At 50.1% G+C, this 25,280-nt stretch overlaps 1 protein-coding gene across 1 annotated transcript in view; it reads right to left on the bottom strand.

Moving 5' to 3' along the window:
* The window catches only part of MGMT (O-6-methylguanine-DNA methyltransferase), a gene marked incomplete at its 5' end in the record, with an annotated part of 233,480 nt that extends 211,204 nt beyond the window's left edge, over positions 1 to 22,276 (bottom strand). Inside the window, one exon of the mRNA XM_079714651.1 lies at positions 22,152 to 22,276. Within this exon, the coding sequence (XP_079570777.1) occupies positions 22,152 to 22,276 (125 nt within the window). The remainder of the gene's footprint in view (positions 1 to 22,151) is intronic.
* Positions 22,277 to 25,280: the final 3,004 nt, after the last annotated feature.

Here is a 25,280-nt window from a genome sequence, read left to right as displayed (position 1 = left end):
TGTATAACTGAATCACGTTGCTGTACGGCAAAAATTAACACAATGTAAACCAACTATACTTCAATAAAAATATATATAAAAAAATAAATAAAGGCCCTATGTCCAAATGCAGTCACATTCTGAGGTACTAGGGGTTAGGACTTCAATATACCAATTTGGGGGGGACACCGTTCAGTCCAGCCCTTAGCAAGCGCTCTCACCGAGACCAACAGGGCTGACACTAAAATAACTGAGTAAAACGCTGCGTGGTCTCAACTCACAAGATAACACAGCAGCGGACGAGCACAGAAAGCGACAAAATCCTGCCAACCCCTCACAGTCCAAGGCAAAACAGTCACAAAAATGTGGACTCTTTTTAAGAGAATACTTAAGAGAACAAAAAGCTACTTGGAAACCACTGTTTAACAGCTGATTATTGCTTCTGAAGAGGATGGTCAAGCAGAAGGGCCCATCTAGGACTCTCTGGAGGCTGCCCTATTTCGAGAAGGTCCTGCTAACCGCGTGGGCTTCCCTGACCCCAGGCACGGTCTCCACCTGCTCTAGAGGATCTCAGAGGGGCACAACCCCGAGTAAACAGCATGCCAGATCCTGGCAACCGGCTGAAACAAAGCCCTGAACACCATGCCCTTTTCACCTCCAACCTCTATAAGCACATCGGGCTTTATGAAGAGCCCTGACATTCCAATCCCCAGCCCTTCCACTGCTCCATCTTTAACAAAGATGCCTGCAGTGCCTCCTGTACCAGGTACTAAGGGTCGCAGAGTCAGGAAGCAAGACAGACGTGGTCCTGCCCTCCAGGACCTCAGAGGCTAGAAGACACAGCCGCTGAAGGAGATAATTATAACAAAGTGGGACCGGGGCCAGCACGGGGTAAATTCAGAGCGCTGGAAGAGCCTGGGGAGGGTTCCAGAACCAAGCCTGGAGCACAGAGAGGGCTGGGAAATGTGTCAGAGGTGGGAGAGAGGAGGAGCAGGAAGAAGCTTCCAGGTGAAGGAGGCCGCAGTGCGAGCACCCCTGGGCTACTTCAGGTAACAGTAACAGTGGTGGTAGGACGGCTACCATCATCGCCACCAATAACAGCAGCTAACATCCCGGAGCCTACTCTGGGCTGTGCGCCATTCCAGAACTTTCTAGAGATTAGCGGACTTAATCCTCCAAAAATCCTATGTAACAGATACTACCGTGATCCCACTTAACATGTGGGCAAACGAGGCACAGAGCAGTGACGGGATCTGTCCCACCGCATCTGTAAAGAGGTGGAGCTGGGCCTCAAAACACGGGAGTGCAGCTCCAGAGGCAGTGGGTCTCACCCACCACTTGGCACCATCTGAGACCTGGGCTGTGCAGCCACACACCAGGAAGTGCAGGTCAGTACACCCGAGTCTAGAGTTCAGGGGTCAAAGAGCAAGGACTGAGGGGTCAGAAGAGTCGGCGCTAGTGTTTTCTTACCCTGAAGTACTAACCCACATTCTTTAAGGGGGGTCACGTGAACACATTTAATTTCAGAAATGACTGTGCGGAAAAGAAAGGGTGTTACAGGGGCATAAGCTGTAGGGCAAGAAATCAGAAAACTTAAGGAAACGTTCCCCCAGGTTCACAAAGGTGCTCACCAAGGATGTGCACAGCAAGCCAGTGACGGCAAACACACTCCCTGGGTGCTCACCCGGACAGGAAGACTTGTAATTCTGGCACAACCATTCAACACGGGCCTTTAAAAAGGTTCCAAGACAGACCTTTAAAAAAAAAATCATACCTTAAAAAAGTTTTTAATAACATAGTAAAAATGCTTATGATGTAAGGTTAAATTTAGAATGTAGAATATAGAACTGATTTTAAACACACAGCGATGAGAAAGCTAGAAGGAATTATACTAAAATGTGAATAATGTACTTCTGGGTATTAGAACTACGAGTGACTCCTATTTCCTTTGCATTTTTCTTTATCTGCTAAAAGGAGCCTAAGTTTCACAGACGAAAACATTACAAGCGCACCATCTGCAGGTTGCTTATGGCTGTGCCACATGTGGTGTGGACGTGCATCAGGTCACAGGTGTTCTGAGGGAAGTCAGCCACCGGCAGGCCCATCAAGGACCCAGCTCTTCCCATCATTCTTTCTTGTAGCAAACTGCCTTTCGGCTCCAGCTTCATCCCCAGCTTCACCCCCTCATGGTTACAAAACAGCTGCCCCAGCTCCTAGAATCACATCTTCACTCAATCATGTCCAGAGACTGAGGAGCAGTCGTACTTCTCTTGTTGTTAGGGAGGAAAGGTTTTTTTCCTCTGGAGCGATCCAGAGGGCAGCAGTCATTCCCCACGGCCCTCAGCAGCAAGGTCAGGTGAGCCAGCACCTGGCACTCAGTCTTTCTAAGGGGAGGCAGGAATGGAGGTGGCCTTTGGGACAGGCCACCAGTGAGATCCTCTGCCTTGTCCCCATGAAAGCTTCCCTCCTGCTCTGATTCCAGAGCTTCTCAATCAGTGTTTAGCGCCTTCTGTATATTGTTCTCTCTGCCTAATCGCCGACACTTCTGGCTCCCCTAATGGACAGAGTACCTTGAGGAATAGGCTCATGTCTTTGCATCCATCTCGCACCAGGCTACTACCGGCTTGACACAGAGAAAAGCTCAGTGAGTGCTTGGGGAACAGAGTTCTAATTTCACTCCTTTGTTGAACTGACTTGACAAAAGTGTACTGTTTGCCCCGTGGGCCCGCAGGTTCACCCCGTGTGTGGATATAAGACAAGACAAGCACTGCTCTCAAGTGCTAGGCACTGGAGCACCTGGCGTTTGACGAGCGTCACCCAGCTCCAAGGCACGGGGCAACCAGAAAGATGGCCTGTTCCTTTCATCTACTTCATTAGGCAGTGTTTCCTTCCTCCACAGCCAACAGAAATACTGTGTAAATCTGACTTTGTGAAAAGCATAAATTTATCTCAATTCACTTGAACATAATGTATTACTACTAATATTGATAATTTTAGCTCTAGAAATTGTACCAGCCTCCCAAAGAAAGAGTCCTTGACCCAAAATATCAGAGGATATTAAACAGAGAAATGATCTACTGATGCAAATCATTAAATCTATTTGCATTCGCTTACTGAAGCCTAACGTGGAAATTAAAGTACGTGCAGCGAGGAGAGAGCCGGCTGCGCGTGGTTAAGAGGAGACATCATGGTGGATCCAAGCTCTGTGTCATTAATTTTCCCACTTTCCCTCATTAACAAGTAAAATGTTTTTACTGCTTGAAAAGTTTTAATAAATAGAAAAAAGCAGAGCAGCTGACATAGTTTTTGATGTAATATACAAGGGCTTTTAATATTTTTACATACATTAATGAAAAAGCTAGGAGAAAATACTAAAAGGTTATATATGAGGGGAGAAATGAAGAATAACCTCCTGGAAAGGACTTCTGAGTGTACGTTACTTCCGTGCCTTTTGACCGTGGCATCTGCACGGCAGGCCCTCAGTGGGCGTCAACAGAGAGCCTCCCACCTTCAGCCGGTAGCCCCACCGTGCCAGGGCCAACCTGAGGCAGCCTTTACACGGTGGGTACAAGGCTTCCCCAGAGTGAGCAGGAGACACACTCACAACGCAGAATTCTCCGTGGAAATGAAGCCAGTCACCTGACGCAGGCAGAGAGACTCCCTGGCACGCTCTGCACAGGTGAATCCTCACACGCTCACCTGAGTGGGCGCGTAACGTAGCTCAAGGCGCACCACACATTCCCCCGGAATCCACACGTCGGAGTCAGCAGGCCTCAGCGAGGCCGAGCCCACCTTCCCTTCTCCTCACACACCTCCCCCCCCGCCTCCTCCCCTCACAGAAGTGACGATGCTCCGTCTCCTCTCGGCCCTCCCGTCGGAGCTTCCCACGCAGTAACAGGGTGAGCACCTCCCCGGGCCAACGAGGCACCACGGAGCACCACGCACCAGGTGTGCACGGGTCCAGCCCGGGGCAACTCCTAGGGGACCATGCGATGCCACCAGTGATGCAGGCAGACGGCTGGGCCGGGGCCGGGCTCCTGGGGGTGCGGGCCTGTGTGGCACGTCGCACCTCGCCCCCCCGGAGCAGAGGGCGGCCCGGGGCTTGCTCTCCTCACGGCGATGGCAGAAGCTCACTCGGGCCGCTGAAGTCACACAGCCAAGGGCGTCTCTCGCAGCGGGGAGTCCAGGGAGCACGGAGCCCCCGCCAGGACACTCGCCAAGCTGACCTCCTGTTCCCACTGCCCTCGTAACTAAATAAACTGAACCATTACGAGGGTCGTTAAATCAGCTATCTTTTTTGACCTAACAATGGGATAAAAGTTGTTCTGCGGTTCTCCTTATCCTGGCTTCGTGACATAAAAGTAAGTTATTCCCATGGGCAGCACTGGAAACTTCCACTTAACAGAGTGCTGAGCCCAGGTGCAAGGCACATGCAGCCACCCACGCCTGTGAGATTCAGACCACAGTCCCTCCTTGGACTGACCAGAAGTCACTTTCAGAAGGCCAGGGGCAAGCTCTCCTGTGAGAAGCACAGGCCGGGATTCCAGGCAGGCAGCGAAAGATCAGGCCACATTCTAATGCTCACAGCTGTCTCTAAAAGCGTGTTAAATGTGTCCGCTGGGGCTTCCCTGTTGGCGCAGTGGTTGAGAGTCCACCTGCCGATGCAGGGGACATGGGTTCGTGCCCCGGTCCGGGAAGATCCCACATGCCGCGGAGCGGCTGGGCCCGTGAGCCATGGCCGCTGAGCCTGTGCGTCCGGAGCCTGTGCTCCGCAGCGGGAGAGACCACAACAGTGAGAGACCCGCGTACCACAAAAGAAAAAAATAAATAAATAAAGTGAAAAAAAAAATGTATCCGTTAAAGCTCTTCTGGTGCTTGTCTGATGTTTTGGTTTTGATCACTGCACCCAACAGTCCATTCACCGAAGACAGAGGGAGGGGAGAGAGTTAAAGGCTAAAGGTGAAAGCACCTCCATGGGCAACAAAGGCCCTTGAAACGATGTGAAAATCACAAATTCAAGAACAGCCAGATCCACCTAGAACTGCCAGGCCAGGGGCTCCCAGGGGAGCGGCCGCAGCACACAGGGGCCCTCGTGCCCCACCGGCCGCGGCTCTCCCTGCGGGCCGCTGCCCTTCCCTCCTCATCCCGCCGCCCCAGGCCCTGTCTGCGGTCTTCCTGACCTTCCCTGCTAACCTTCCCCCACTTCCTCTGTGGAAAAGTCCGACGGCATCAAAGACAAGCTGACCAGGTGCAGAAAGCTCTGGGATTCATCCAGCATCCTTTCGGTCTTACGATGGTGCCCTTTCTTCGGCGTCTCTCTGCCTTACAACTTCTGTGCCCTGGGGTCCTGTTTTTCATGAGCAATATCTCCCCAGAATTATATACAACTTTGCATTTCTTCAAACTTCTTCCCCACCTATCAGCAAAATCTGGCCACGCAGGCTCTGCAGCCCCCGTGCTCCCAGTGGGGTGCCGACTGCACCACCTGCCCCATGGCCCGGAAGAAGAAGGTGCCTGGAGGCCCACCTGCCATCCAAGCCAAGGCAGCTTACTGCATCGGCAGGGGACTGGATCTCCAGACAGGCTTCTCTCGGCCTGGGGAACCCAGCACCTCTGGGCATCAAAGGTGTGTTGGCCCAGAGACAGAGGCAGAATGGTGGAGACCGGGCCTGGGCTCAGAGCCGGCTGAGGTGTTAGCCTTTCATGAGTACAGAGCCGCAGTCTGGCAAGATGCAGTTCTGGAGCTGGATGCGGTGATGGCTGCAAAGCAGCGTACACGTGCTGAATGCCACGGAGCTGTACACCTACAATGGCCAAAGTGATCAATTTTATCTCGTGTATGTTTTACTACAGGAGAAGGACGTACTTGGGTCAAAACAGTACTGATTACGTCGGCACAAAGGGGAATTTCTTCCCCTTCCCTACCTACAACCTTGTGACTCCACTGCCCTGAGAGGGTTAACCATCCACTGAAACGATCAGCGGGCCCGGCCCTGCTTAAAATCGGGACAAAATGATGACACTTTCTCCCTAATTTATACCTCTGCTCCTCCGTATCAGGTAAACAAACTGAAGAGTAGATTTTTAAAAAATTGTAGCTATTTTAGTTCTGTCAATTCAAATGATCCCCGTAACACCCTGGGCAGAAATAACAGTGGGTGCCCTTTAAAACAGACCTCTCCCATGGGCTGTGATTCTTCTTAAGGCAGCACCAAAACCACACTTTGACAAAAAAGTTTATCATCTCTAGATTGCTTAACCAGCAAAACTGTTCAAGTTTGCAAACCCAGATAACTTTCCATGCAAGCAAACTAATTTCCTTAGACACAATTTGTCAAAAAAGGAAAAGGAAAAAAAAAACAAACTATTAACATGTCATATGCTAAAGTAACTTGAAGGGTTTTGTAATAACAGATGCAGATGGGGACCGACCTTAAGAAAATTTTATGGCTTACAGTTTAAATTCAGGAACTCCATACATCTTGAACATGCTTCTGGCCCTCAGATACTAAGGCTCAAAACGCAATTATAAAGTCGCTTGTCAGTTTCTTCTCCAGAAGACAATGTACAGCTGACGGGATTATGTCTGTGGCATATGGAACTTCAGGCAATAAAAATCTGGAGCGCTCTCGAAAACTCAGATGCAAAAAACAGGGTATCACATGATTAATTATCCCTTTAATAAGGGGTCCCCGGAGCTGGCATGATGAAGTGAAGGGAAAAGGGGCTGTGGAAGTGAAGAAGTTAATGAAATGGGTGAACAAGCCACGGGCAGAAGCCCTGTCCTTGCACTAACGACGCATCTACGGGACAGGCGGAGGTGGCCCAGGCCGGACGCGCGGAAATGAGAAAGAACCCTCCCTTCTTTCCTTCAACGTGCTCGCTGAGTTAATAAATGAATCTAACAAAGAAACCGACGAGCGGCGGTCTCCTACTTTTCAAAATGAAACATCACAGCGAAAGGCGCGACGAGGTGGGTGTTAGCGAGCAGGCCGTGCCCTCGGGCCGCCTGTGCTCCCGCGTCCGCTCCTGTGCTCGGCAGGGAAGAAGGGGCCACGTCCGCCACAGACAGCTCCGCACCCCCTCCCCCGCCCGGGTCTCCCCCGCGCCCCACCTCCCCCTCCCAGAGGACTCGCGGCCCCAGCACGACCCGCGTCCTTCCCCACCGGGTGTGCTTCCCGCTCTCGGACGACCCTCCAAACCCCACCAGCACCCGCGGGCAGGCTGACGCTCAGATGCTAACCGACTGGGCCAAGCAAGTGCAGCCGCTCAGCCAGCAAGCGCACGGGGAACAAGAGACGGCCTGTGGCGGGGGGAGAGCCTGCCCCAGGAGGCCCGCTAGGAGAGCAGAGGGAGCCTCGGCCGCGGTGGCCCCGGCGGCACGCTCAGTCCCTGGACTTTGGTTCCTCTATCTGGAAAGTAACAGGGCTGGCCTGGAGGCTGCCCAAGGTCCCTTACAGTTCTGATGGTCCAGGGACCCAGGAACTGCCAAGAGTAATCCGCCGAGAAGCATTCAGAACGCGTCAACAACTGTTAACTGGAATCCCTGACATTTGCCTGCACAATTCTTGGTTACTATTTGAAGTAAACACCAGCATTTCTTCAGTTCCTTGAGAAGAAGTTCCTGCGTGTCTGCAAAGTGATGGAAGCCAATGTCCAGACAGAAAGACCCGCAGAGCCTGGTGGAGAAGGATGGGGTCTGAGCGCAGGCTGGGACGGAGACACAGATGTGCCCCGCCCAGCTCCAGCTTTCCCCCTTGACAGGCACAGCAGGAGGTCCTGGAGAACACCGCCACAGGCCGTCTGCAGGCCTCAGGTCTAAGTGCTCTGCCCAGCAATGCCACACGCAGCACCACGCGGTCCAAAGTCGGCCTCCGCCTTTTCTTAACTGAAGCACAGCTGATATACCATATTATGTAAGTTACAAGGGTACAGTATAGCGATTCACAATTTCTAAAGGTTACACACTCCATGTATAGTTATTATCAAGTATTGGCTTTACTCCTCACGTTGTACAACACATCCGTGTAGGTTACCTGATACGTAATAGTTTGTACCTCTTCATCTCCTAGCCTTATAGCACCCCTCCCCCTCCCTCTCCCCGCTGGCAACCACTAGTTTGTTCTCTACATCTGTGCCTCTGCTTCCTTTCTGTTAGAGTCCATAGTTTGTTGTCTTTTTTTAGACTCCACATATAAGTGATGTCATACAGTATTTATCTTTCTCTGTCAGGCGTACTTCACTGAGCATAATGCCCGCCAAGTCCACCCACGGTGCTACAAATGGCAAAATTTCATTCTTTTTCATGGCTGAGTAGTACTGCGTTGTGTGTGTCTGTGTGTGCGTGCTCACTCACACACACACACACACACACACACACACACACATCACATCTTCTTTATTCACTCGTCTGTTGCTGGAAACCTAGGCTGCTTCCCTATCTCAGTAACTGTAAATAATGCTGCTACGAACACTAAGGGTGCGTGTATCTTTGCAAATTAGTGTTTCTGTTTTTTTCAGGTGTATACCCAGGAGTGGAAGTCCTGGATCACATGGCAGCTCTAGTTTTAGTTTTCTGAGAAACCTCCACACTGTCTTCCACGGTGGCTCCGCCAGTTTGCTTTCCCACCGACGGAGGAGGGGGGTCCCCCTGCTCCGCACTCTCGCCACCGCTTGTTGTCTGCGTTCTTTTCGAGGACAGCCATTCTAACTGGCATGAGGTGCTATCTCGTGTTTTTTGTTTGTTTGTTTTGTGGTACGCGGGCCTCTCACCGTTGTGGCCTCTCCCGTTGAGGAGCACAGGCTCCGGACGCGCAGGCTCAGCGGCCATGGCTCGCGGGCCCAGCCGCTCCGCGGCATGTGGGATCTTCCCGGACCGGGGCACGAATCCGTGTCCCCTGCATCGGCAGGCGGACCCTCAACCACTGCACCACCAGGGAAGCCCTCGTTGTGGTTTTCATTTGCATTTCCCTGGTGATTAGCGATGTCCAGCATCTTTTCACGTGCCTGTTGGCCATCTGCATGTCCTCTTTGGAAAAATGTCTATTCAGTTCACCTGTTCTTTTTTTTTTAAGGAAACCGTCGACAAAACAAAGAGACAACCTACTGAATGGGAGAAAATATTTGCAAATGATATGACTGATCAGAGATTAATATCCAACCTACATAAACAGCTCATAAGACTCAACATCAAAAAACAACAAACAAGCCCGTTAAAAAACAGACGTGGCCTCCTGACAGCCACTGTACTTGTGTCTGACGTGTCGGCCGGGTCCCATCTCCACCCCCAGCCACCTGCTGAGAACCGAGGAGGGGCTGACGTCTCCCTCCTCTGCCCAGCCCCTCGGCCAGCCCCTGGCCCTCCATTCGACCCCACAGACGCCCAGGAGCTGTCTGCGAGGCCACACTGCGCACAGGACCAGCAGAAAGCAGGGGCTTTTGGCACCACTAGCGGTGACAAAGGTGTTAGTCTCAAAATATTTTCAATAGAAGTTTTGTTTACCTAGAAAAGGTCAGAAACTTTGGAGGAAATAAGTGGCCCAGCTCTTTTTAATGAAAGCAGCGCTCAGTTATACAATAACTCTTCCTAACAAACAGCCTTAAACGGGATAAAATAAAGACCAGAAAGCTAAGTATTTTTCCAGATGAATTTTAGGAAGGAAAAACCACTATTTTGGGGAGGCTACTTCTGGGGTACCTTTAATAACCGAGAACGACAATTTCATTTCCCCTAGGTTTAGAAGTATGTATTTTTAACGGAAGCAATGTTAAAGAGGCAGGACAAAAATGTCTAGAATGTATATATTTATACAAGCGTGTGCTCACACATACATAACACTCACACATAAACACTATACACAAGGACATCTATTTGAGAAAGGAACCGAAAAAAGAATCGTCACACCCCAAGGCTTACATTTTCCTACTGCAATGGGTTAAGTCTTAAAAATGTTTCTCCTGATAACTGCATCCTTCTAGAACTGTTTATATTCCATTTTTAGCTTGCCTAAATACCCTGGCAGAAAACTGTGGTTGGAATGTGCAGAATCTGCGCGTGGACACTCCTCGCCTAGTGCCCCGCCCCAATGTGAGCTGCAGAGGGACGGCTCCCAGCAACACGGCTTCTTCAGAACGAGAAGAAAAGTTACCCTCCCGAGCTGGGTGCTCAGCCCAGGAATCCTCCAGCCCCACCTGACCAGCAGGGGCTCTGTGTGAAGTCATCTACAGAAGGAGCAGAACGTCTGCTTCACCAGCTGAAGGTTTCAACGGCTGCTCGTTCAGAAGCGATGGACGCCCCCCACTGCACGTGGGGAAGCAAAAGAGTAAGAGCGCTCTCTACATGCGTCGCCTGTGCTGCTCAGTGAGCACGGGGAGGCCAACCTCCGGAGGAAGGCACGTGAGAAGCAGCTTTAAGAGTATAACGTGGGGCTTCCCTGGTGGCACAGTGGTTGAGAGTCCGCCTGCCGATGCAGGGGACACGGGTTCGTGCCCCGGTCTGGGAAGATCCCACATGCCACGGAGCGGCTGGGCCCGTGAGCCATGGCCGCTGAGCCTGCGTGTCCGGAGCCTGTGCTCTGCAACGGGAGAGGCCACAACAGTGAGAGGCCCGCCTACCGCAAAAAAAAGAAAAAAAAAAAAAAAAGAGTATAACGTGATTCCATCAGAGACAGTCACGGCGAGAAAACTATAATCCCCCCAACGTACAATACGCGTGAGCATTCTGCCGGTAGACGCCAAAAATCAAAGTAAATGCTGGTCCAGGAGGACCAGTGTTCTTCCACAGAACCACTCAGAATCTGCAGGTGTAACAATACTTAATATAGAGTGTGTAAGCCCTCTTGTTTAAAAAAAGATTTGTGCGCATATGCGGTGTGTGTAAATCAGATAGGGAGGGTGTCACAGAAATGCTTATAAATATACTGGGGCTCCTACGGAAACACTAAACGAGACTAGAGAAGACCTGGTAACAGAAGTGGGTAAAAGCCTGAATGCAATCCACACGGACGAGGCAAAACCAAGACACAGAAACTGGGCAGAGAGAAAGCCGAGCACTTCTCTAAACTCCCTGGAGTTGTAGCTGTGAGTCTGGCTCAGTCCAGAGGGGCACTGAAAAACACTACAGAATTCACCAACGAGATGAACCGCGGAAGTCATTCTCTGGCTCTTGTCCCACCCCAGCCTCGGCAGAAAGCTCCGTGGGCTCACAGGGGACGAGAGACCCTGGGTGTGAACTCGACTGCCTTTTGGGCCTGGGTCCCTGCTGGACCGCCCTGCATGGCACATGCATGCTATGCACGATCCGTCTCGATTTTGGATGGAGCCATCTCCACTGCAGGCATATGTGGAACCACCACCACCACTGCCCGGGACTCCAGAGGCAAAGCTGAAATTAACTGGGTGGGAAATGCCGGTTCACCGAAGGCCAAGGCACCCAGAAATGCCCACTTCAGAGCCTGAGGGAAACTTGAAGTCAGTACTGGACCCCAGAGGGAGCAGACGCCCACAGCAATTTCAACACGACCCCCAGCTGGCCCTGTCCTCGGCCTCCCCCTGCTCTCTTCCGCGTCCTGGCCTGTCTTCAGTTTTCTTTGGTGCTGCTTCTCGACCAGCTCCCTTGTTCAACTGTTCCCCCAGATCCTCCTCTTCTCCTTGTGGCGTGCCTGCACCCTACGCCCTGACAGCCGCCACCATCACCTGCTCAGTCACCCGAGCCAGGGCCCGCGGCCTCCCAGCACGCCTCCTCCTGCCAGCGTCCCCATGTCCCCCTCCGATACGGGCTCCACCGGTTCTGCGGCCAGACCACATCCAGGCCGGTTCTACTGCCACCGCCCGGGCTGGGGCCTGAGCCCCTCCTCCCCCGACCGTTTTAACCCCACGCCTGCTCACCCACGCCCCCCCGTGGAGGGCTGTGACGCCACACTTGACTGCCCACCCCAGGCTGGTCCTGTGCTGGGCGTGAGCTCCGTGGGGGTGGAGCTGTCACATGCATTACTGTGCCGTCCCCAATGCAGGTCCCCCAGGCACAGGGCCTGTCACACAGCAGGCACTCACGTGTTTTGAGTGAACAAACAAGTGACTCTAGCTTAATCCTAAATTTATTCAATGTTTTTATCACAAAAAGACCCACTTCTGTCACTTGATACAGCAACTGGAAATAAAAATTCTGGATGAATCTGACACAAGACAATGGTTCAGTTCAATTCAAAAATTAAACTCATTTAACCTTTAACTCAATTTAAATTCTAAACTGATCAGCATTCAAGAACTATCCTGTACATTAATACCAAGGAGCTGATCTAATTACTGATACAATTTAAAGAAAATAAATTTAACAAACCAAATACATTTGGAGAGTTTACAGCTTAAATGACATTAACATTTTAAAAACAAAAGTTGAAAAGTATTCACCAGTCACAGATAGTTTAAATACCAGAAAATATTAGAGATACACGAACAATAAAAATTCTGGAAATCAAAATCCAGAGGCAAAATATGAGAAACATATGTCGACAGTCTCAGATACCACGCAGCTTTATTTTCACAAAACGAGAGGGGCACGGCCGTGAGGTGCAACCTGGCTCACAGGAAGGAGTCCGAAGAAGTGGCTCTGAGTCCCAGCCACCACACTCCTCGTGTGGCATCAGCTCTGTCCCCTGGGAAAGGGGCATGGACGGCATCACCCGCCTAGCTTTAAATACCAGCACGTACGCATGACCACCCTGTAAGTCTGCCGTGCACACGTGCGTGAGGTAGGCAAACACACACGAGGACACAGCGCGGTATCCCTTCCGTTCCCACCACGGTAGGTGTCGGGCCGGAATTTTCAAATTAGACGTGAAGTGGTGAACATCCTACTTTACAGACACTCTCATCCAGGCTCCCAGTGCGAAAGTCACCCCTGTTCTCATTACTAAACACACCCAGGAACCATCCCAGGGCTCTCCTCAACTGCTCAGAAGGTCGAGAAGAGGTACCAGGGAAGGGAAGGTCAGCTCTGGTAGGGGCCGTCTGCGGTGAAAACCCAAGGATGGAGAGGCGACAGCACCCTCTCCCCCGAGACCCTGGGACCCGCCTCCTGCCCGCCCCCAAGTCCTCCGCTGATCAAGCGGCCTCAGCGCAGGGCTGGGGAGCTGCCCCAGGGCTGCACGCCGCGGCCGGCACTCAGCTCCTCCACAAGGCCCGGCCCTTCCAAGGGGAGCCCCACTTACCGGGTATCTGTCTGATTCCCAGCAACCCAGCCTCTTCTGGAAAAAGACTCCTGGAGAAAATGGAAATGACCTCCAAGATGCTGCAACACTGTCGTAAGTTCCACTCTGTTTCTCTCGGGGTTGATTTAACCTCATTCCTCTCACAAGTCGAAGGAGCCTTTAGCTAACTTTCCCGACCGCAGCTAATTAGATGAATGGGGAATAGGGTGAGGACCGTAAGAGGCTGGCGACAGGAGGCCAGCAAGCGGGCGGGTGACACCAGGGAGGTACAAGACCACAGAGCTGGACGAGCAGGTGGGCGGCAGGAGGGCCTGCCCACGTCTAGGCCCGGCTGCCGCACGGCAGTGGCGCCTCCAAAGGGCCGCGGAGGGGGGACCAATTCCACCAGAAACGGCCCCTGCAAGACCACAGGTCCTGGGCCGGCCTCCACCCGAGAGCACACGGTCCAGGCAGGCCCTGCGGGCCTCAGGGTGAGGCTGACACGCACTGGGCCCTTCCCTTAGGGGGAAGGCTGCTGCTTGGAGAAGATCTGGATAGAGCCCAGAGCTTCTCATCAGCACACCATTTCCCGCAAGGCGAGGGTAAACTCGGATGCTGGTTACATCCCAGTAACTGGGGGAGCCCTGCACCCAGTGAGGGCGTTGCGGGGACCCGTCCTCCAGGGGCCGCACACCACACGGCCCACGTCTCCTTCTCGTGGGAAAAGGGAAAGGCTTTCTGTGGCAGCGTCAAGGTGACAGGAGAGCCCTTTCTCCGGGCAAGCTGCGGTGCCAGCCTTTCAAAAGCAGGCGTGAACAGAGGGGCAGGGCCCAACGCCTCCGGAAGGAAGGTGACCGTTCTGAGCAGAGGGTTTCAGGATATTCCACATGCCCAGCCTCCTCCGCTTGGGATTAGCCAGTTCACCTCCCTCACCCTCAAAGTGCTCTTACACTCCAGAGGCTGGAGGACTCGCAACCGCGGCCCGCCCCGTCCTGGGAACAGGGGAACTCCCCGCGAGACGCCCCCACGGGAGAGCAGCATCCTGGCGTCCCCCTCATCTCTCCAGCCACCAGCCTGAACGACGACACCACCGTCCCTCTCGTCACGGACACTGAGAGCGAAGTATGCGCACGGTCTCTGTTACTGACCACGTAAGTCACGAGAGGAACTTGCCACAAGCTACTGATAAGGCACCACCTGAGCCAGAAGCAGCCGGGAGGGAGGGAGGCCCCTCCACACGGCCAGGCCTCGGGCTCACCAGGGCACCAAGCACTTGCTCTGAAACACAGACGACTGCTATGAAGCCACAGAGCCGGGCAAGTTTTCCTCACAGAAACATGCCTATCTGACTCAAGAGACCTCCTTAAGGAACATTCTGTAAGATAAAACAATTACATTTTTAAGCCCACACAACACAAATCATTATTTCGAGCCACCGAAGAAAAGCAACGAGACAACTCAACTAGCTGCAGGTAAAATTCCTGCGGCGCATGTTCTGGGCGCCCCTTTCCTGGGAGCACCTCTGCAGGTGTTTATCCATAAGAACACTTTCTTCTCTTCCTTGAAAGACCAATTATAAGAAAGCAAGTGCTGCGTCTACGTTCAAATTTCCCAATCTGTCGGGAAGAAGGAACTTACGAGTTTCCCAGGAAGGCCTTCATGACCTGCGGATCTCAGGAACTATCTTGAGCTGGGAAGGGGCGGGCCGACGGGCACCGAGGTCCCCGAGGGGCCAGCAGGCGGCAGGCCCAGGCCGCGCGGGGTCAGTGGCCCCAGACAGGCCCCTGACAGCCTCACGTCCTCCTGACGGTCCAGTGACTTGCTTTAAATACTTAACGATGAACAGGAAGCAGCCAGTGCACGCGGGAACCATCAGTCCCCATCCGCTCAAACCGACAGACCTGACTGGACGTCAAGAGGCCAACTTTCCTTCAGGAAGGCCTCAAGGCACCTTCCTTCCTTCAGTGGAGTGACGACTTTGGCACATTCCGGGGGCGAAAACCGGCAGTGTACCTGACGAGGCAGGCGACCCCCGCCCAGGTAGAGCACACAGGCCCCGCCGTGACACTCTCCCAAGGTCCCCGAGGGTCCTGGCCCACGCCCATCCCCCCTCGGCTGGCCGGCCAGCCGGGTCCGCAGAGGAGGGTGAGGCCTAAGCCGCGTGCCTCTCCCAGCCCTCAACACCGGAGCGGGCAGGCGAAAGACGCCAGGAGGCAGAAATGACGAACCACCACGACACGGTACACTCCTGTCAAGTAGAGCACAGCCTGCGTCGTTTTTAAGTCTTTCAAGATACAGCAAGTTTTACAATGGCTTACTTTGGCTGGACTGTGACGTTTTCAGTTGCATTCTGCATTTTTCTGAAAAGCTTTATATGGAAAAAATTTAAAAATGAAAAACAAAGGTAAATCTTTGACAGACTTCGTGAAGCACATGCAATTAATTCTCTCTAGCTTCCCAGATCCGAACGTCCTACTGCTGTTTTCGTAATGGTAAGTATAACCCAGGGCTGTACGGCCCGTTTCCAAGTAAATCAAATACTACAATCAACTTCATGGAAAACTAAACAAGCCCGAAAATAACATTAGAAAAACCAACATATTCTCCTGCCCTTCTCCTTAGATTTTAGACATTGTGGGGCATGATGATGAGGTCAAAGCTTCACAGCCACATGAAGATGGAGTGGGGAGAGATCGGTCAAGCTCTCGCAAAAGACAGTCGTGAACGGAAGCTTGATATTGGCAGGAAGTGATAAAATTGAGACTATTATACCACTTTCCAAACTGATATTCTTCACTCATATTTTTAGGAAAGGTGAGTAATGTAACTTACACCAAAAAGAAATCAAGGATCACCGTGTGAAGGCATACGCACAGGAATCCTACTTTGTATAGAAGTGTGAAAGGAATTTCACTACAGACAGATGTCAGTGGCCAACTTCTAATTTATCTACTGAAGAAACCAGCACGGCTTCAGAGGAAACGAAGGTGCCAGAACTCACAAGAAGGAGAGTGAGAACAGGGGCCCAGAGTCTTTAGGATGCTCTGCTCAAAACCCCCTCGCGGCCACCGTCCACCACATCAGCAGAGCTAGAGGACACAGCCCTGGAGGGTGCAAATGGCTCCACCTGCAAAAAGCCAAAGCAAGCGAGGGCCCCCTCAAGGTGGGTGAGTGCAGCGCCTACTTCTATCAGACAAGGGAGTTCTAATCAGAAGCCTTCCTACCAGATCCAGGTGGCGTCAAACTGGAAGAAAAAAATTCCCCCACATGACTCTTTCAGAAAGTAGAGGAGGGAACACTTCCAAACTCGCTTCATGTGATCAGAAAAACCCAAATGCCCGAACCTCACAAAGATATCACCAAGGAACGAATTACAGACGAACACCCTTCATGAACTTAAACACATAAATGCTAAACGAAATAGCAAATTTCAACCCGTCATATGTAAGGGGAAAAAAAGGCTATACCATGAATTAAATGATGTAGTATAGCAGCATTTCAAGATTGGTTTAAAATCCAAAAATTAGCTTACTTCACATTTAAAGAATAAAAGAGAAAAACAGGATCGTGTTGATACATGCAGAAAAACCATTTAACAAAATTCAACAGATTGAGGAAGCATTCTCAGTGTGAGAAAGGACGCCTATTAAAGCCAACAAGGCCAGCAGTCACCCTGATATACTTGAAGCTTCCCCCTGCAACTGGAACACGGGAAGGAGGTCCACTGTCATGACTTTTTATTCAACGTCATATTGGAGGTTCTAGCCAGTGCAACAAAAGAAAAAAAATAAAAGGCAAAAAGATCATAAAGAAAGAAGCAAAGTGTGTTTACTCACAGACATCATGATGTTCTACAGAGAAAATCCTAAGGAAACTGCAAAGAATTCCTGGAACTAAGAAGTGAATTTAGTAAGATGGCAGAATAAAACCAACATACAAAAATCAAGTGTTAGGTACCAGCAGCAGTAGTTTAAAAGTTAAAAACAAAAAAATTAAGCTGACTTAGAATACCATCAACAACAAAGTATTTAGAAATCAACTTTACAAAAGACACACCAAGATCTTTAAAGTGGAAACTACAAGACACTACTGAGAAAAATTAAATAGAAACTAACCAAATGCTGAGCTAAACCACAGTCATGAACTGGAAAATTCAATTTAAGAATTGGTACAGCCACTATGGAGAACAGTATGAAGGTTCCTTAAAAAACTACAAATAGAACTACCATATGACCCAGCAATCCCACTACTGGGCATATACCCTGAGAAAACCATAATTCAAAAAGAGTCATGTAGGGCTTCCCTGGTGGCGCAGTGGTTGAGAGTCCGCCTGCCGATGCAGGGGACACGGGTTCGTGCCCCGGTCTGGGAAGATCCCACATGCCGCGGAGCGGCTAGGCCCGTGAGCCATGGCTGCTGGGCCTGCGCGTCCAGAGCCTGTGCTCCGCAACGGGAGAGGCCACAGCAGTGAGAAGCCCACGTAATGCAAAAAAAAAAAAAAAAAAAAAAAAAAAAAAAGAGTCATGTACCAAAATGTTCATTGCAGCTCTACTTACAATAGCCCGGAGATGGAAACAACCTAAGTGTCCATCATCGGATGAATGGATAAAGAAGATGTGGCACATATATACAATGGAATATTACTCAGCCATAAAAAGAAACGAACTTGAGCTATTTGTAATGAGGCGGATAGACCTAGAGTCTGTCATACAGAGTGAAGTAAGTCAGAAAAAGAAAGACAAATACTGCATGCTAACACATATATATGGAATTTAAGAAATTAAAAAAAAGTCATGAAGAACCTAGGGGTAAGACAGGAATAAAGACACAGACCTACTAGAGAATGGATTTGAGGATATAGGGAGGGGGAAGGGTAAGCTGTGACAAAGTGAAAGAGTGGCATGGACATATATACACTACCAAACGCAAAATAGATAGCTAGTGGGAAGCAGCCGCATAGCACAGGGAGATCAGCTCGGTGCTTTGTGACCACCTAGAGGGTTGGGATGGGGAGGGTGGGAGGGAGGGAGATGCAAGAGGGAAGAGATATGGGAACATACGTATATGTATAACTGATTCACTTTGTTATAAAGCAGAAACTAACACACCATTGTAAAGCAATTATACTCCAATAAAGATGTAAAAAAAAAAACCAAAAAACAATTCAAACGAGGTCATATGGTATAGCAGGCTGCCTTAGTCCATCAGGGCTGCTGTAACAGAATACCAGAGACTAGATGGCTTATAAACAGAAATTTACTTCTCATAGCTCTGGAGGCTGGGAAGTCCAAGATCAAGGCCCCAGCAGACTGGGTGTCTGGTGAAGGCCTGCTTCCTGGTTCACAGACAGCTGTCTTCTCGCTGTGTCCTCACATGGTGAAAGGGATGAGGGAGCTCTCTGGGGTCTCTCTTATAAGGGCACTAATCTCATTTATGAGGGCTGTGATTGGGGGTTAGGATCAACACCTTAACATTCAGCCTACAGCCCAGGCTTAGCACAATAATGGCACAATAAAAGATGATTATTTGAACATGGAAAAAAAAAAAAAAGATGTCAACCCTCCCAAAATTGACACACAGGTTCAATGAACTCCAATCTAAATCCCCATAGGCATTTTTGGAGAAACTGACACCTTAATTCTAAAAGTAACATGGAAAAGTGAGACCTAGAAACCAAGACAATTTTCTAAAACAAAACAAAAAAAAAAACGGGTGGTGGGGGGTGGAGAGCTGGAAGACTCACATTAATTCAAGACTTATCACAAAGCTACATCATCAAGTCAGTGTACCACTGGCACAGAATAGATGAAAAGATCAGCTGAACACAAGAGTGTCCAGACATATATAACCCACACACGTATGAGCATGTGACTGATTTTTTGACAAAAGCACTGAGGCGATGCCATGGAGAAAGGAATTGTTTCCCCACCCCCCACCCCACCAGCAAATGATACTGAAACAACTAAATATCTGTGGAAAAAACTGAGTACCTCACAACAAGGTAATTCAAGGTGATGGAACACAGATCTAAACATAAAAAGCTAAAATTATAATGTTTTTCAAAGGATTTATAAGAGAATCTATTTGTGAAATTAGAGTAGGCAAATATTTCTTAAACACACAAAATATCCTGAACAGAAAGGAAAAAAAAAATTGGTCTTCCTCCAAATTAAAAACTTCTGTTCATTAAAAGACATTATTAGAAAAATAAAAACACAAGTCCCCAACTGTGAGAAAACGATCAACACATATACCTGATCACCAAATTATAACCAGAACTACCAATTGACAACAAAAACCAAGAAAACACCAACTAAAAATGGGCAAGAGACTTGCCTCACAATGAAAGCTTACTGAAAACGGTGTTCAAAGTTAAGTCATCAGGAAAGGGCAGGTCACCACCACAATGAGAGAGAGAACACTTCATACGCACCAGAGTGGCTGTAACTTTAAAAACTACCATCACCAAGTGCGATGAGAAGGCAGAATAGCAGAAACTCCCGTACGTTCCTGGTGGAAATGTAAAATGGTAAACTTTGGGGAACGTGTTGGCAATTTCTTACGAGGTTAAACATCCATTTGCCAGGCAATCCAGCCATGCAATTCCACACCTAGGAATTTACTCAAGAGAAATGAAAACGTACGTCCATAAAGAGGCCTGAACAAGAATATTCATAGCAGTTTTGTTCACAGTAGCGCAAACTTGGACAACTCAAATGTCCATCAACAGGAGAATGAATAAACAAACTGTGGTATATTCCTAAAACAAACTACTACTCAATAAAAAAGAATGAACTACTTACTGACACACAGAGCAACACCGGTGAACCTTGAAAACATTGTTGAACTGAATACAAAAAGAAGTATGTATTGTATGGCTCCAACTATAACGAGCTCAAGAACAAGCAAAACTAACCCAACATGACAGAGATCGAACAGTGGATGCCAACGGGGAGGGGGTGACTGAAAGGGAGCACGAGGGTACTTTCTATAGTGTTTTATGTCTTGGTTTGGGCTGGTGGTCGTGTGGTCGTACACATCTGTGAAAACTCACTGAACTTTACGGTTAAAATCTCCGAATCTTATTATGCGATTTTCACCTCAGTTTTTTTAAATGAAAGAAACTGTTAACTCCTGAGTATTCACACAGATAATCCTTATGCCGTTCTCTACTTCTGAAATATCCCTCCCCAAATTAACCACATACAACGGACCGCTGGTTGCCCTGCGCGACGCCGCCAAATCCGCTCCACGCAGAACCGCCGACTTCAGCCCGCACGCGCCAAGCTCCGTGCTTCCCGCGTGGCGTGCCCAGCAAGGTAAGAGAAGACACGGAGGATGCTGCTTCTGGAAACAGAGGGCATCCCCTCCTTTCTCTCTCCTCTCTCTGCTGCTTGTGAAGGGGTGTGGCAGCTCGCACCCCAGAGTCTGGCCTGCAGATGCCGAGAGGAAAGCTGAGGGCGCCAGACTCCAGTGACCATCCCGCCAGCAGACCCAGCGCCGCTGCTCCTCTGCCAGGGCTTCTCCTCCAGAGAAACCGGCTGCATCTGATTAAGCTGTTACTTGGAGGAGCTTGTTTTCCACAGATGAACCTAATCCTAACTTGATTCAGAAAGTACAGAGAGTAGAAGCAAAGCTAAGCCTCATCTTCACTCTGTTCTCACAATTCCTAATGGACATTTAAAGCATTTGAAGAGGGGTTTTTCCTCCTACTTTTTCTTCTCCAAATTCATTTGCTCCTTTTTTTACAAAAAAAAAAAAAAAAAAAAAAAAAAGAACTCAACACATAATTTCTGTGATTTACTGTGCAACTGAACACACTAAAAGACAAAATGACATTTTCCCTACAAATTATTTGGTGCCTGTGATTTTCTGAACACTACAGCCAGATGGTTCTCATAGAAATCAAGAAGACTGTATTCATATAATTCAAAGGTTTGCTTATTTTTTGGTCTTAAAAAAGACTATTGATTGTAACGTGCAGCTCTACAGGAAAAATCTCGACCGAGGAGGCGAAAACTGATATTTATTACCGCCCTTGTGCTCATTATAGCCATCTCTGACAGCGGTCCATTAAAATCAATTTTTATGTTTCTTATGTATTTTCTTTTTCTAACATCCTTGGCGCTGTGTTTATTAGCCCGTTAAGACAAACGCTGAGCAAAGGAGTGGGTGGTTTTTCCCCTCTTCTGTCAGAAATAACAAGAACTGCAATTTTAAAATACAACTGCTACTCACAATCAATGAATGGAGGAAACTGAATGTTACGTTTCAGAACAAAACATTAAGGAGTGCTTTGAATTTTTTATGGTTTTATAATTAGAGAAAATAAATAGTGGAGATCGTTCAAGAAAGAGAGAAGCGTGTTCCGTGAGAAATGGCAATACCCTAACTTCATGCTAACAAGGGGATTTCATACCCTTTCTCCTCTGCTGTGCACACACACCAACAGCCAGACACCATCTCCAAGAGGCCCAGTGGAGCTCCTGATTAAGCAATTCCAGGACTTTGGAATAAAAGTCCATCAATAAAAAATTCCATTAACAGAAGTCCCATAAAAGTTCATCACCTGGCAGACTGATGAACAGTGAACGCTGGTCCTGGATTTAAAAATCAAGATTAAGAAAGCAGCTCCCTGCCACCAAACTTCCAAAGAGATTCCCACATCCCACTTGCTTAAGAATCAAAGCGTTCAATACAGTCCATCAACACCTCTATAAATGTATACATTAATATGTCTTGGGGCTCCTAATTACAGGTTATGTCCCTGTGGTTAATAGGAGGTGGAGGGTTCCTGGGCAATAAGCACAGATGCTGAAAACGAACAATCATGGTCCTACCATCTTTAGAGAGATGCTAACTTTTGTGATTGGTGGCGTGTGGCTCCGTGTTACCCTGTGATCAACAGACAACAAGCAATAATCGTATTCTCTCTGTTGCTTTGAACAAACCAAGCAGTGGGTGTCACAGAGGACTCTCACTCACTCAGTGTCCGGCATCTTCTGGCCATGCAGCTTTATCCCGTGCAGACCCTGCTCACAGCCAGAGATCTCGATCCTCCCCAAAGGGCTGTCCATCATTTTGTATTTCATCTCACAGGTCTTGTTCATTCTCCCAAGTACCTAAAGAGAAACAATTTTTAAAGTTAAGCATACGTGAAAGAGTTTGGTCACTTCTAAAGCACAACAGAAGCCCCAGTTATTTAAGACATAAAACATCTTCCAAACTTTTTCCCCCATTTTTGGAATTTAACCATATAATGTGTTATTTTTATAACATAGTCACTTTGAAGACAGAAGATTACCATAATTACCCAGAGCAGCCAACCAACAGTTCACTCTCCTTTCATCTCCTTAAATTACGACCTCCTGGTGGCTCAGTGGTTGAGAATCTGCCTGCCACTGCAGGGGACACAGGTTCGAGCCCTGATCTGGGAAGATCTCACATGCCCGCAGAGCAACTAAGCCCGTGTGCCACAACTACTGAGCCTGCTCTCTAGAGCCTGGGAGCCACAACTACTGAGACCACGTGCCACAACTACTGAAGCCCGCGCGCCTAGAGCCCGTGCTCCGCAACAAGAGAAGCCACCGCAATGAGAAGCCCGCACACCGCAACCAAGAGTAGCCCCCGCTTGCCGCAATGAGAGAAAGCCCGCGTGCAGCAACAAAGGCCCAACGCAGTCAAAGATAAATAATTTTAAAAAAAAATTTTTAAATTACCATCTCCCTATTCTTATTTATCTTTAACCAACGCATAGTCAAAGATGAAATAAGAGTTCCTTTTAAAAAGTACCTAAAGCTATTTAAAATAAAACAATTACCAACAACACTTTCAGTAAAAACTGAAGACAAAGCATGGGATATTTTGAATAAAGTACGTTTAGAACTAAAGCATTATAAAATATATTACAGAAACGGAGCGAGATCTGACTCAGCAGCGGCCGCGGCGGGCCACGCGTGGGAATCCCACTCTTACGGAAGCGCACGGACTTTGCTTGCGTTCAAGCCAGAGTACGAAAGCTATCCTATCAGGTCCCCTCCACGCGAACAATTCTGAGATGCTAATTTTGGTCAACCCAGTGGAAGGTTAAAAGAAAGAACAGATGTACTAAGAGCATCCAGAAGCCTGTACCAAGGTTTGGGCAGGCTGGTGTTTTGTAAAAATCCCGCGGCCTCGACGGGAGGCCGGAAGAGAGGGCCGTGGGGAAGCCCACCCGGGCCGCCTCGTCTCCCCGGCGGGCGACTCCTGCCCCGCTTCCCGCACACCTCCCTCGGGCCACCTCACGCGCCAGCGCCTCCCAGGGTTCCGCCCTCGGCCACAGCCGCCCCGGAACCGGAACCGAAGCCCCGCAAGGCCTCCCTGCGAGCTCCGGACTGGAAGGCGGGCTGCCGCCTGGCTCTCCTGACCTCTGCGTCCTGGAAGCGCGTCACGTGAACTTGTCCAAAACCATAACCGCGCGTGGGCGCTCCGCCTGTGCAGCGCGTCGCTGAGCCGGCTACCACCCGGCCCCGCCCCGAGCCCCACCGGGCGGTGCTCCTGGGCCCCCGCTGCCCCCGCACCGCGGCGCCTGTCCGCACACGCCCGCACCGCACTACACGCCGGCTCTACCATTTTCAGCTCGTCTCATTCATTTGCGCCCGTCCTCCCGGACTCGCTCACCAACCCCCACCTCCCCGAGGAAGGGCGCCCTCGGGCCCCCTCCTTACACCCGGGGTCTTCCCGCTCCAGCCACCCTCACCTCGAACACCACATCACTGCTGACGACACGAAGGCGCTACAGCAGCTCAGCGAACCGCGGCCCGCCGGCCAAACCTGGCCCAGCGCCTGCTTTTGCAAGGGAAGCATTCCTGGGATGCAGCCGTGCTCATTGTTTGCAGGCTGGCGGCTGCCTTCACGCTCCAGCGGCCCTAAGTCCGTGGGCGCCCCTCACGTGCAGCAAGGGTTCCAGTATCCAGGCCTGGACACCGGGGACTGGCCTCTCCCTGACTGTCCCGTCTGCCCCACCTGGCCTGGTGTCTGCTTTACAGTGAAACCTCAACATGCCTCCATCGCCCTGACCCCGCAGGTTCTCCCCCCTTCTCTGTGCCTCCACCTGCTCCTAACAGCACACGCTGACTCCCTCCTCTACCTCCCAACAGCCCCAGGACAGAGGCACACACACGTCTATGCCTTGAAGAGGTCAAGCACCATTCCCAAAACCCCATGGTGTGCAAGCATCACTCCCAAGATTCCATCCTAAACCCCTGGGCTCCAGAGCTGCCCTGTTCAACATCCCCCTTTCTGGGCACAGTGACAGGGGTCTGAATCGAACAGCTCTCCAGTTCCCCAGTGAGTGGACACAGGATTTTGCTGGGAAACCTTCTCAGATGTTTGCCCGGCATCGGAGATGCTCTCTGACACCTCATATTCCTTCCATGGCTCCCCACTGCCTGAGGGATAAAAACCAAAAGAGTCTTCCCACCCCCTCCACTCTGTCATGTGGAAACAGGGATCAGACCAGGCAGAGGGAGATCATGGCCTCCTACCCACGACCCCGTCACCTTGAGAAAGTCACCTAAACTCTCTGAGACACAAGTGCTTTTATCTGTAGGACAAACGATACCTAAATCATAGGGCTGGCACGAGGGTTAGCGGGAATGTGTGTAAAGACCTGACATCCCCGAAGGACTCAGGATTACTGTTATCCCTGCCGCAACTGACATTCTAACCCAATATCCTTGGCCTTCGACCTTGTCACCCAGAGTGCACTGCTCTCCTCCCTAAATTCTTATCCAACAACCTCAAAATCCTAAACGTTCTTCAAAAGCCAACTGCCACCCCTTCTCCCAGCCCCCTGGGTGTGTCCCCTCGCTTCCTGAAGCCAGAATCAACTCCTGACCTGCACCCGCTCACATCTGTGGACATTTTCCATCACGCAGGAGACCATGCTACCACGAGTCAGGGCCCCACGGACGGCAGGTGCATTATACATGTAAGGGGTTTATCATATGTGTGTTGAACCAGATCATGAGCGTGTCCACCATCCGGGCCAAGGGGCCAGCAGAACATTTCTCTGAGCACAAAGTGTGTTCGGAGAAAGGGTTCTGCTGGCACGATGAGAAGCCTGGACGCGCT

This window comes from Hyperoodon ampullatus, assembly GCF_949752795.1.
Source record: "Hyperoodon ampullatus genome assembly, chromosome: 1".
NCBI classification, from domain to species: Eukaryota; Metazoa; Chordata; class Mammalia; order Artiodactyla; family Ziphiidae; genus Hyperoodon; species Hyperoodon ampullatus.
Note: the sequence above shows the minus strand (reverse complement) of the source record. Positions and strands in the feature narration are given on the sequence as shown.